The sequence below is a fragment of the Geotrypetes seraphini genome, chromosome 2 (genome assembly GCF_902459505.1).
Source record: "Geotrypetes seraphini chromosome 2, aGeoSer1.1, whole genome shotgun sequence".
In the NCBI taxonomy this organism is placed as follows: Eukaryota; Metazoa; Chordata; class Amphibia; order Gymnophiona; family Dermophiidae; genus Geotrypetes; species Geotrypetes seraphini.
This window is the reverse complement of record NC_047085.1, coordinates 104,040,237-104,054,334: the sequence shown is the minus strand read 5'-3', so window position 1 is coordinate 104,054,334 and position 14,098 is coordinate 104,040,237. Positions and strand designations below refer to the sequence as shown.

General features: G+C 38.3%; 1 protein-coding gene across 9 annotated transcripts in view; it reads left to right on the top strand.

The window, feature by feature from the left end:
• Positions 1-14,098, top strand: part of CSPP1 (centrosome and spindle pole associated protein 1) — a 328,816-nt gene that overhangs the window by 129,578 nt on the left and 185,140 nt on the right. For all 9 annotated transcript variants that reach the window (XM_033933355.1, XM_033933359.1, XM_033933354.1 and 6 more), the window contains one exon: positions 8,041-8,098. In XM_033933355.1, the coding sequence (XP_033789246.1) occupies positions 8,041-8,098 (58 nt within the window). The remainder of the gene's footprint in view (positions 1-8,040; positions 8,099-14,098) is intronic.

Here is a 14,098-nt window from a genome sequence, read left to right as displayed (position 1 = left end):
GTGTCTGCATATTCCATCTCATCCTGCTGAATGCTCTGGGTCAGGCAATGGGCTGGTGATTCTACTTCCAAGGCAACTTTGGCGAGACTACCTTTTAAGGGGCAGTTATTGTTTGGCAAGGGCCTGGATGACCTCATGGAAGACCCTTCCCGATAGTAGATCCAGATCCTCCAGGAGTTCTGGATGTTCTAATTTTCGTGGTTCCAGACACTCCAGGTCGTATGCACTTTACTCGTCACAGAGATTTTCCAAGTTCCTGAGGTCTGTATGTGAGCTACAGGCATTCTCAACCTACCGCCACCCATCCTGCCAGAAAGACACAATTATGCCAGAACACCGGATGTCCCTCTGCAGATAGGGGGCTGGCTCTAAGAGTTTCTGCCTGCCTGGATGCACATTACAGCAGACCAGTGGATCTTGGACATTATTCGATCAGGCTACAAGCTGGGATTTGCCCAGCCTCTGTTAGATTGGTTCATGTATTCTCTGTCTGGACACCTGGAAAAGGTGTTTTCAACTTCAGGAAGAGCCATCTGATGCCCATGCAGTCGCTGGAATACCTGGGTCCTCTTCGATACGGCTGTGGTTCGTGTCTACCTGCCCAAGGCTCGCAGATGAAATGCTGTGTGCCCAGATTTATGTTCTTTTGAAGAAGCCAGCTCCTTTGGCGTCGGATTACCTTCAAGTTCTGGGATCCATGGTGTCCACGCTGGATGTAGTCCCTTGGGCGAGAGCGCACATACGCCCTCTTCAACTTGCTTTACTCTCTCCTTGGGTGCCCCCAAAGAGATGCCTTGCAGATGTGCCTGCTATGGACTTTGGAGGCACGAGCGAGCATGGCCTGGTAGCTTCTTCCGCAGTCGCTCTGCAAGGGTATTCTGCTCCATATTGCCTCTTTGATTGTAGTAATGACTGATGTTAGCCTTCGGGCCTAGGGAGCTCACTGCAATCATTGTCCTATACAGGGGTGTTGGACTCCCACGCAGAGAAAGTAGTCAATCAACTGTCTAGAACTCCGGGCCATTCGTCTGGCCTTGATGATATTGCTGATTGAATAGCTGATTGAATAGCACAGTGTAGTAAATATTTTTTGGAATGCCCTGAATCTGGCCCTGACGCAGCGGTTTTTTTGATAGATCTGTGAAACGCTGGCTGCGTTGGCATATGTGAGAGGCAGCCGTACCACTGTGAAGCTAAGTTACAATTACAGCACTGTTTTCAGTGAATATAGAGTTTGCATGAAAATTTATTAAAAAAGAAAACTCATAAAAATGCTTTAGAACATAAGCTAAGTTTTAAACAATATAAAGTTAATAATTTATTATGATAGAATAAGATTTAAGCATTCTAGAAATAAAATTAAATAAACGGGTTTTTGTTGGCCGATGGCTGGAGCAAGGAGCGTGACAACTACACTGATCAATTTGATTAATTCAGTCTATGACCGTGCGTAGACTCCATTCCTGAAGCCTTTTCCCGTTATAACTAAAAAGTGAGTGCACTTCTCTGAATAAGTGATAGTGGAATTTTTTCTAATATATTATTGGATATTGCAGAAGACCCTGAAGGGCCAAGTGGTCAGGGTCTTCTCTGACAATGCGATGTCAATAGCCTATATCAATTGCCAGAGAGGGACCTTTGGCTCAGGAAACCCGCTTTCTTTTCCTTTGGGCAGAGTGTCATCTCCTGGTACTGATGGCAGCGCATGTGGCAGGAGTGGACAATGTTCAAACATACTTCCTCAACAGACAGACTCTGCATCCGGGCGAGTTGGTCCTGTTTCCTGGAGGCGTTTCAAGCAATTGTGGGGTGATGGGGGCAGCCCCACTTTAACCTTATGGCCACGGCAGGAAACAAGAAGGTGCAGCGCTTCTTCAGTCAAAAATCTGAGCCAGGAAGCGAGGGGCTCAATGCTCTGGTACAACCGAGGTCTCAGGGAATTCTTCTGTACGTCTTTCCTCCGTGCCCCATGATCGGTCGTATCATTTGGAGGATTGCAGCTCATTCTGGCTGCATCATTCTGGTGGCTCCAGGTTGGCCTTGAAGACCGTGGTACATGGATCTGAAGTGTCTGTGTGTGGGTCGCAGCCTGTGCCTGAGTGTCTATCCGGACCTTCTCTCTTTGGGTCCAGTGGCCATGGAAGATCCGTGTCGCTTGGCTCTTATGCACACAGCCTTGGAGTATAAAGGATATTCTGCCCTTGTGGTTGATAACTTTTCTGAAGTTTAAGATGTCATTCAGGGTGTCGGCCTACCTTGACGTATGGAAGACCTTTCAACATTGGTGTGCCCAAGACCAGATGGACCCTTATTCAGTTCTGGTGGATTCTTATCTTTCTTCAAGTGGTTTGGATAAAGGTCTCTGTGGGTCCAGGTGGCCGGACTGTCCTGTTTTAGATCGGTTCTCTTTGGCATCACATCCTGATGTCTCATTTCTTGAGAGGGGCTCTTTGGGTCAGGCTGCCGGTTAATAAGCCTTTCCTAGCCTAGACCTTAACTTGGTGCTGTCGAGCCTTACCAAAGCTCTCTTTGAGCCTTTTCAGGATGCTTCCCTCTTAGACTTGATGCTCAAGACTGTTTTTTTGTTGTTGCCATTACTCTGCCCTTAGGGTTTCAGAAATGGCAGGCGTTGTCTTGTCGAGACCCTTTTCTCTGAATTTTGGAGGCGGGGGTTTCTCTGTGGACAGTTCCTTCCTTTTTGCCAAAGGTTGTTTCAGCTTTCCATGTCAATCAGGAAGTGTTTGCCTGCCTTTCAGCTGACAGGTTCCAGAACACAGGATCGCCTGTTGAAGAAACTGGACATGTGCAGGGTTCTCCTGCGTTATTTAGAAGTAACTAATGAGTTTTGCCTCTCTGACCATCTGTTTGTGCTGATTCGTTCGATTAAGCGGGGTGCTCCCGCTTCTAAGGCCACAATCTCCAGATGGATCCATAGAGTCATTTTGTCAGCCTACATTCTTGCTGGGAAACAGTCTCCTGTGTCCATCAAGGCACATTCTACCAGGAGTGTGGCTTCTTTGTGGGCTGAAGCTAGATCTGTTCCTCCTGTAGAGATTTGTAAGGCAGCAAAGTGGTCTTCATGTTGCACATTTGTCAAGTTCTACAGAGTGGATGTTGCTGCCAGGCAGGAAGGCCTTCAGGTCCTTGCTCTTAAGGGCTTGCGCAGCAAGCCCACCCTAGCTATTTGGGAGAACTGCTTATGTACTTACCTTGGTAAGCTCTTTTCCAGTAAATAGGTGAGACATTCTAAACTCAACGCCCTGTCATTTCTGCGCCTGCTTACAGTTTTTAGTCTGTTTATTCTTCTCCAAGCTAATTCTTGGAAGCTGGTCAATCCTTTGGGACTGCAAAGAATTTGTATATATGTTCAATATCTTGGGGAGTAATTTCTGAGCTTCTTTGAAGCTTGTGTTGGCGGTTAAGGGTACTTTTTAGTTCCTTAGAACAGAACGATTTGTTTAGCCTGTTCTTACAAATGCCTCTGCTTCACATGTGTGGGTGCCTCTTGATGCTTGGGTACTGACTGTAGAGGGCGCTAAACTGATCTGTGAAGTGCACTGGAGATAGAGTGAAAAATCCGGAGTGGATTCCTTCTGCAGCATGTGAGTATGGGGAAATAACCCTATTGTTTAGAACAGAGCTGCCCAGGTCTGGTCCTTGACATCTACTGGCAGGCCAGGTTTTCAGGATATACACAATGAATATGTATGAGAGAGAGATTTGCATACCAAGAAGGCAGTGCAGGCAAATCTCTCTCATGCATATTCATTGTGGATATCCTGAAAACCTGGCCTGCCAGTAGATCTCGAGGACCGGACTTGGGCAGCCCTGGGTCTAGAATGTCTCACCTATCTACTCGAAATGAGTTTACCAGGGTAAGTACATAATCTCTTTATAAAAAGTTACGGAGGAAACTTTAACTATGCTTTAAGGAGAAAGTTAAGTACAAATGCATATAAAAAGGTTAAATTGAATTATTTTTATGATATTATATATGGAGATCAATAAACAAGATTCATAGGTTGAAAGATAATTAATTGTTTTGTTTGAATAATCATTTATTAGTTAATATATGCTTTATGATTTTGATGAGTATAAGTTTTAACTAAGCAGAGCATATTTTTAAAAGTTAATTAATGTAAACATTCAATGTAGTAATGCTAATATTTTGGAATTTATGTTTATATTATGGTTTAGTACATATGAATTTATCTTTTTTCATGAAAACTTTTATTTGATGAATACTTGCTATAAATGTAACGGGATTTAATTTTATTGAATTAAATGGGAGAACTGAGAAATAGGTAGTGTATTAGAGGGTAATTGTAAATGAGTTCTTTAATGGGGTAATAAGAATTAAAATGAACAGGACATATGGGTTAATATAGGCATGATAAATTAAGGCAATTTAATTATTGTAAACTGTATAGCAGGGGAATAGTTGGGAGGATATAAATGTGATTAATTAAAGAGAGGTGGTTTGATTAAATGTGAAGTTTTTATTTACTAGGTATTTTAGTGGAATATTTATTAGTTTTTATTTCAAATCAATTAGTTCAACAGGTAACACAAGTTTCCATAGATCCAATCATTTTGTCTGATCATGGAGGGGTGTAGGTTGAATTTAAAATTGTTGATCAAGATAATAATAGACCTGTATGGCGATTTGATAATACATTGCTTGTGGACCCAAACTTTCTCAAAGAATTTCAGTTAAAAATGAATGAATATTTTCAAATTAATAATATAGAAGATATCTCCTTGGAAACTTTATGGGATGCCTTTAAGGCAACAATGAGAGGACAAATTATTTCATTTTTGTCATATATTAAGAAACAGATTAAAAGACAATTTTCCAATCTGGAACAAGAAATTAAGGTTTTGGAATCAAAACTGATCAATAAATGGGAACAATCTACTTTACAGGCTCTTTTAAAAGCTAAATGCAAGTATAATGAGATTTTTTCACATTTGCTAAGGAAAGATTTGTTTTCTCAGCAAGCTATGTATTATGGAAATTCAAATAAGGCGGGAAGATTATTGGCGAATTATCTTAAAAGCAAAAAAAAAAAAAAAGAGACAAATAATTGCAATTAAAGATGAGAAAGGAGATACTTAATCTCAAGTTGAACCTATTTTAAAACAATTTTTAAATTTTTATAAAGCTCTTTATTCTTCTGAGCTTTATTTAGACAAGGAGAAAGATGGTTTAGAGTTTTTAAAATTAATAGAGGGACCTAAAATTCCTGAACATATATAAAAAGAAGCTTAGAAGAGCCTATGTCATTAAAAGAATTACAAACAGCATTGAAATCTCTTAGAGTAGGATCCACTCCAGGTGGTGATGGTTTTACGGTAGAGTTTTATAAATCATTTCAAATTACCCTTTTACCATATCTATTAAATTTATATCAGGCTTAACTGAATAAAGGTTGCATTACAGGCACTATGGCAGAATCTTTAACTATAGTTTTGCTGAAGCCAAATAAAGATCCTATGTTGGTTTCAAATTACAGGCTTATTTCTTTAATTAATGTAGATGAAAAACTTTTGGCTAAACTGTTGGCCTTATGCTTAGTCAAGGCTCTCCCTTTTATTGTTGGGATGCACCAAACAGGGTTTGTTGCTCAGAAACATTCTTCTAATAATACCAGGTTGGCTTTTCATATATTATATTTAACAAAAGCTATGAAAGATCCGTCCTTTTCTGTATCCTTAGATGCAGAGAAGGCCTTTGATTGGGTGGAATGGGCCTTCATGTATCAAGCAATGGATTGGTTTGGTTTAGGTTCGGGATTTATACAAATGATCCAAACTTTGTATAGCTCCCCTTCTGCTAGATTATATATTAATAATAATTTCTCGGAATGTTTTAGTTTGCAGAGGGGAGTTAGACAGGGTTGTCCCTTATCTCCTTTGCTCTTTGATATTGTACCAGAACCGTTATTATTAGCTATTCAGCAAGAGAAGGAAATACAGGGTATTCCCTATTCAGATTGGGAATATAAGGTCTCTGCTTATGCAGATGACATACTGCTTCATTTGAGGAATCCTGAAACAACCATTCCAAGTTTACTTGACTTGATAGAGAAATTTGGGAAATTTTCAGGATACAAGATAAATTGAGGTAAATCAGAAATTCTTCCACTTAATGTGCATTGTACAAAGGATTTATTCAAACCATTCCCTTTTCTTTGGAAAGATGAAGGAATAAAATATTTAGGTATTTGGATAAAAAACATGCTAGAAGAAACAATGAAAGTAAATGAAAAAATTTTATTACAGAAGGTAAAAGAAATGTGTGAGCAATGGAATCCGTTACATTTGTCTTGTGGGGGGGGCGGGGGGGGAGAGTCCAAACTATAAAAATGATGATTTTGCCTGTGGTTTGTTATCAAATGGGTGTGATACCAGTTTTTTTCAGGGGTCTTTTTATAAAAAATTAAATTGTATTCTTACAAAATTTATTTGGCTGGGTAAAATTGCTAGAATTGCTTTAGTGTCTCTACAAAAGCCAATTACAGAGGGAGGGGTAAATTTTCCTAATTTTCCTAGGTATCATCAATCCTATATTATGCGCCAGAGTATGTATTGGGTCCTCCCAGAGCTCATGGAAAAGCTCCCAGATTGGTTGTGGCTGGAATGGAAACTCATGTCTCCTCTGTGTTTATGCCATGTTCTCAGTATCAAAATGCCTAAATTATATAAAGAAAACAGAATATTAGTAGATACATAGAAAACATTAAGATATTTGAGTAATTTAACACCTATTCCAATACATAAGTCAACAAATCAAACTATATGGCTAAACTCCAAGATTCAAATTGGCGGATTTAAGATCATCTTGAAGTATTGGATGATAGCAGGAATACGTATTTTAGATGATATATCTAATGGTAAGCTGCTTAATTTTTCACAGTTGCAACATAAATTTGGTCTTAGTAAATCACAAAGTTTCAGATGGTTGCAACTGAAGCAGGCCATTCAGGCGGGGTTCCCTGAATGGAAAAATCTTAATAATCAATATAGTTTGGAGTTCTTGTGCTTTCAGGTGGACTTCCTGGGGCATCAGGCTGCTCAGTGGTATAAATTGATATCTGGATTTGTAAAAAAGAAACCAAAAACTTGTCTTGGGGACATTTGGAGCATTGAGATTAAGCATCAAATTACTGCATCTTAATGGCCACGAATTTGGTCTTGGAGAATGAGGTGTATAGTGTCTGCATCTGAGACAAACTTGTTTTTTTCTGTTACATAGAGCATTTTGGACCCCGGTTTGTTTACAAAAGTTAGATAGCTCTAAGTCTAATAGATGTTGGCATTGTCATCTGGAAGCGGGGACATTAGATCATTTATTATTCTATTGTCCATTTATTTTGGCTTTTTGGAAATCAATATGGGGACAAATAAATTGTTTGTTAGAAAATCCAGTGGAATTATCGTATGATACTGTATTATTTGGCATGTCAATGGAGGCTAAGAGCCAAATATCTTCAAAAAATAATAAGCTTTTACTTATTATGACAGGGGTTGCTATACAACAGATTACAAGTGTAATTGGAAGAATTGTAATAGATTGAACTATAGTTTCTGGTGGAATTCTTTGTCACACATATAAAATGGAAAGGGCAATAGCTACACAGCAGGGGTATTTAAGAAAATTTCAGGATGTTTGGGAGCCTTTAACAATTTATTGTAATGAATAGATACTACTTTTCCCTTAATAATACATATTCAAGAGGGGGGGGGGGGGGGGGAGATAGAGTTTGGTCCTTTTATAATTGAAAGAAATGTTAGGAAATATTTTGTTATGGTATATCTATTATATTTCTGATATAGAAGGGAGGGGAGGGTGGGAGATAAACTTTTTAAAATTGATTATTGCAGAATATTAAGTGTTGTATTTAAGTTATAATGTTTTTATTTGCTGAGACACTTATTTTTAAAATGAATAAAGATTAAAAAAAGATTATTTCTTTATACATGTTAATATATGAGAGACCTATAAAGCTCATAACGCCAATTATATTGTTTTTCCAGAGAAAAGGAACTTGATCTTAGAGTTGCAGCTTCTGGAGCTTCAGATCCTGAAAAATTGGTAAGAAATAACGTGTGTCGCCCTAATTAATTTCGGCCCCCTTTTATCAAGCAACGGTAGAGAGTTTACTGTGGGCCAGCGAGGTAAATGGTCTGACACTCATAGGAATTGAATGAGTGTTGGAGCATTTACCTCACCAGCTTGTAGAAAAACTCTCTACTGCTGCTTCATAAAAGCCAGCGTTCATTAGGTTCTCGTTTGAACAAAGAAGAGAATTGCAGAGGTTTCTTTTTCCAAGAATCTCTTATAAATACTGAAGTCCTGTCCTTCTAATTAAATCTTGCTTGGTATGTGGTGTGTTGGCCAAATTTATGAAATGGTAACTTGCTTTCAGTGGTTTTGTTACCTGAAAGGATCAATGTGTCTTTGAGGAGTCTATAATGAATTCCATATTATATATTTTAAAAAATTGTTTGCACATGCCAGTATAGGTGCAGAACATGCCACTTATAATATTACCCTCACAAATGAGTACATGCAGTGACAAGAATGTCTGCATACATACTTGTATGTGACTTGGGTGTAGGCATGTTCATGGGAGAAATTAAGGTAGAGTTTAGGCAGAGATAAAATTTACACATGGTATATTTAAACTATGCATCGATTAACAGATATAGCGTGCCTTTTTTTTGGAGCACTTGGTGACACATTTTTCAAAGTGCTCTTTTTTTCTGGCATATACAGCCAATGATATGATTCTGTGCTGTAGTTCATTTAGACAGCTAAGGCAGCCATCTATGCTTGTTGAGTCTATGAAGCTGCTTTGAGTAATTTTTTAGTATATAAATGGTTCCTACAGCAAGGACAGGTTCTGGTTTTGCAACATTAGTGTTTTCACACTATATCTGTTAATCGATGTGTATAGAGTGTGAACCCTTTGTTTCATATTATATTTAAAATATACAGTATGCATTCACGTATATATAATATGCATTTATGCCAGCTTTTGAGCTTGTGTAAATGTACATGGCTCACTGTAGCCATAATATCCAATCCAATCCAATCCTTAGTCTTGTATACCGAGTCATCCCGACTATGGCGCTCAATCCAGTTCACAAAAAGTTAACTAAAAGGGCAAGGAAAGCGAATAATTGGGCAAGGAAATCATCAATTGCAATCCCTTATTTGTCAGTTAAAAATTTCTGAAATAGATGTCTTTAACCTTTTCCTATCGTGTGTCCCGGATTACGGAACATTCCAAAAATGACATAAATAGTGAATAAACAGTCTGTATGGACTAATAAAGAGCCAGGAACACAAAATATTTGAATTTACAGACTTATGACTTATTTACATTATGTTTACAATAGCCGTAAATGATAACGATGAATTATACAAAACTTTGCTAAACTAATTACGATTGGAACCAGTGTAACGTAAAATTTATTACAATAGGAAAAGGTTAAAGTTTTCCGAAAGATTGTTAGAGAAGGAAGGAATCTAATTTCTATAGGAAGATCATTCCAAATTTTTACAAGGGAAAATGTCAAAGAATGGCAGATCTTACCTAAAGCTTTGTTCCTCTAATAGAAGGGAGGGCTAATTTAAATTTGTGTAGTCCCCTAGAGCAGGGGTAGACAATTCCGGTCCTCAAGAGCCACAGGCAGATCAGGTTTTCAGGCTATCCACAATGAATATATATGAGATGGATTTGCATGCACTGCCTCCTTGAGATGCAAATCTATCTCATGCATATTTCTTGTGGATATTCTGAAAACCTGACCTGCCTGTGGCTCTCGAAAACTGTAATTGCCTACCTCTGCCCTAGAGGATAAAGGCTGTTGGGAGTTAAACGAAAAAGTAATCAGTGGAGAGAAGATCCCATATAGGATTTTAAATATGATACTGGCACATTTGAATTGGACTCTCTAATAGACTGGAAGCCAATGCAAGGTTTTCAACAAAGGAGTAACATGATTGTATTTACTCTTACCAAATATTAATTTGGCCGCCGTATTTTGAATAAGTTGCAGCCTCTTCATGTTACACTTACTTAAACTAATATAAAGAGAGTTTACAGAATCCAAATGAGCCTGTATAATAGTTTGAACCAAAACAGCAAAATGTTGCTGATGGAAAAAATGGTGAACCCTTCTCAACATCCGAAGACTAAAGAAACATTTTTTCATTATATTATTAATCTGATTAGGCAAAGAAAGGGTAGAATCCAAAACAAACCCCAGGATTCTAGTGAAATAATATCTGCAGCTTTTCTGGGACAATTTTTATAAAGACTCGCAGATGCCTATGCATCTTCATAAAATAGCATCTTCTTTTCTCAACCTAGGAGGCCCTCTATCTAATATTTACTGATAGAGTAATACAGTATTTCCCAACTTCTTGAAGCCAAGTACCTAGATTGACAAATTTTCAACTGAGTACCCCCCGAGCAGCGGCTTCTTCCCAAGAGGGGGAAGGGTTAGGGTTATAGTGGAAGATTTGAGCATTAGGCATTTGGATAGCTGGGTGGCTGGTATATGTGAGAATAGTGTAGTTACTTGCCTACCTGATGTAAAGCATCACTTAGATAAGATTTTAGATAGTACTGGGAAGGAACCTGCTGTCTTGGTACATGTGGGTACCAATGATATAGGGTAATGCGGTAGGGAGGTTCTAGAAGCCATATTTAGTCTCAGGTAGGAAGTTAAAATCCAGAACCTCGATTGTAGCATTTTCAGAAATGCTCCCTGTTCCATGTGCATGTCTCAAAAGACAGACAAATAGCTCCGGAATCTTAATGCATGGATGAGGCGATGGTGCAGGGAAAAGGGTTTTAGATTCATTAGGAATTGGGCAATATAGTGGGGAAGGGGGAGCCTATTCCACAAAGATGGGCTGCACCTTAATCAGGGTAGAATGAGGCTTCTGGCATCAACATTTAAAAAGGAGATAGAGCAGCTTTTAAACTAAACTAGAAACTGGGGAAAGGCTGACAGTCGTTCAAAAGAACATTTTTTGGGACAAGTTATCATCATAAAAGAAAAGACAGAGCATCCTGATAGTGAGATTGCAATACAGGCCACAGTAGACCAGGTTTTGTTAAATTCAGAGCAGGTTGATTTTAAAGATTGTGAATTATCTATGCCTACTGCTGAGCAAATTGTAAATAGATATGACAAACACTGTTCAAAATGTCTGTATGCAAATGCCAGAAGCCTAAGAAACAAGATGGAAGAGTTAGAATATATTGCACTAAATGAAAAGATAGATATAATAGGCATCTCTGAAACCTGGTGGAAGGAAGATAACCAATGGGATACTGTCATATCGGTGTACAATTTATATTTTAGTGATAGGGTGGATCGAATCGGTGGAAGCATAGCATTATATGTTAAGGAGGGCCTTGATAATATGTTAAGGAGGGCCTTCTCTAAAAATTGTACACCTGTGGGTAGAAATTCCATGTGTAAAGGTGAAAAGGATAGTGTACTAACGTACGCCTGACCAAGATGAACGGACAGATGCTGAAATGTTATCAGAAGTTAGATAGGCTAACAAACTGGGTAACGCAGTAATAATGGGTGATTTCATCTATCTTGATATTGACTGGGTAAATGTATCATCAGGGCATGCTAGAGAGATTAAATTCCTTGATGAAATCAAGGACAGCTTTATGCAGCAGCTGGTTCAGGAACCGACAAGAGGTGAAGCAGTTCTAGATCTAGTTCTTAGTGGACCACTTGAACTGGTGAGGGAGGTGTAATGGTGCTTGGACTGCTTGGTAACAGTGATCATCACATAATCAGATTTGATATAATCCCTGGAATATATTTCACAAGAAATCCAATACAACAGCACTTAACTTTAAAAAAGGAGACTATGATAACATGAGGAGAATGGTAAAAAAGAAACGTAGAGGTGCAGCTGCAAAAGTCAAAAATATACATCAAGTGTTATTTAAAAATGCCATCATGGAAGCTCAGACTAGATATATTCCATGTATTAAAAAAGGAGGAAGGAAGACCGAATGGCAACTGGCATGGTTAACAAGTGAGATGAAGGAAGAAATTAGAGCTAAAAGAGAATCCTTCAGAAAGTGGAAGAAGGATCCGACTGAAAATAATTGTAAAACAATGAATGTCTAATCAAATGCAGGGTGCTAATAAGGAAGGCAAAGAGAGATCTTGAAAAGAAGATTGTGCTGGAAACAAAAACACACACGCTTTCGTCTACAAAACTGCGCTAGCGGTTTCTAGCGCGGGGAGCCATGCTGAATGGCCCACACTGAGTTGGGAGCAGTGCAGGCCATTCAGCGCAGCTCCCGGACAGATTGGGACAGATAGGGAAATATGATAAAGTACCTGAATGTAAACCACTTAGGTATGTAAATAAATAAATAATTTATCAATGATCTAGAGATGGGAATAACTAGTGAGATAATTAAATTTGCTGATGACACAAAGTTGTTCAAAGTTGTTAAATCGCAAGAGGTCTGTCAAAAATTGCAAGTGGACCTTGTGAGACCAGAAGACTGAGCATCAAAATGGCAGATGATGTTTGAGCAAGTGCAAAGTGATGCATGTGGGAAAGAGGAATTCAAACTATAGCTATGTTATGCTGAGTTCTGTGTTAGAAGTCCCTGCCCAGGAAAAGGATCTAGGAGTCATTGTTGAGGATACGTTGAAACCCTCAGCTCAATGTGTGGTGGCTGCTAAGAAAACAAATAGAATGTTAGGAATTATCAGGAGAGGAATGGAAAACAAAGACGAAGATGATATAATGCCCTTGTATTGCTCTATTGATCTATCTTATATTTTAATGTTACTCGCTTAGTATGTAATAAGCGATTTATCAAATTTTAATAAACTTGAAATTTGAACTTGAAATACTGTTTGCAGTTCTGGTCACCCTATCTCAAAAAAGATATAGCGGAATTAGAAAAGGTACAGAGAAAGGCGACAAAAATGATAAAAGGGGTAGGTTGACTTCCCTATGAGGAAAGGCTAAAGCGGCTAGGGCTCTTCAGCTTGGAGAAGAGACTGCTCAACGGTAATATGATAGAGGTCTATAAGATAATGAGTGGAGTGGAAAGGGTAGATGTGAATCGCTTGTTTACTCTTTCCAAAAATGCTAGGACTAGAGGACATGCAATGAAGCTACTAAGTAGTTAATTTAAAGCAGACTGGAGAAAATATTTCTTCATACAACATGTAATTAAACTCTGAAATTCATTGCCGGAGAATGTGGTGAAATCAGTTAGCTTAGTGAGGTTTTAAAAAGGTTTGTATAATATCCTAAAAGAAGTCCAAAAGCCATTATTGAGATGGCTTGGGGAAATTCACTGCTTATTCCTAGATAAGCAACATAAAATCTGGTTTACTACTTGGGATCTATCTAGGTACATGACTACTGTTGGAAACAGGATACTGGGCTTGATGGACCTTTGGACTGTTCCATTATGGCAATTCTTATGCTATGTTCTTATAAATATAGTAAACAAGGAGGGGTGTAGGGAGGGATGAGAAAGCAAAGAGCTGCAGAATGAATTCACTTGAAATGTGTGTGAAAACAAATGACGAGTCAGTGGAGTGACTTTAGAACAGTATATTGGTTTAGTGACCATGGTGAGAGAGACATTTGTGAAGCTAAATAGATGATAGTGGGATGAAGACAATTCATTGAAGAACCTGTGAGAAATTGTTTGCGCTTAGCTAAATAGATGGTGATTCAAGATAACCACCTTGAATATGCATGAGATACACAATATTATCTTATTAATACACATTGGTAACCACAAAATTAAAAAAACACAAAGCACATGGTACGCAGGAAAAATAATTATCATTTATATTCAGGGTTTTTTCAAAGATGTCAAGGCAGATGGCTTTAAAATATGCAATGTCACCTCAGTAACAATTATAGAAAAATAGACAAATATAATGCAAAATATAGACAGCAGATATAAATTTTCAAAACGGACACATTTCAATCACTAAATTGAAAATAAAATCATTTCTCCTACCTTTGTTGTCTGGTGATTTCATGAGTCTCTGGTTACAC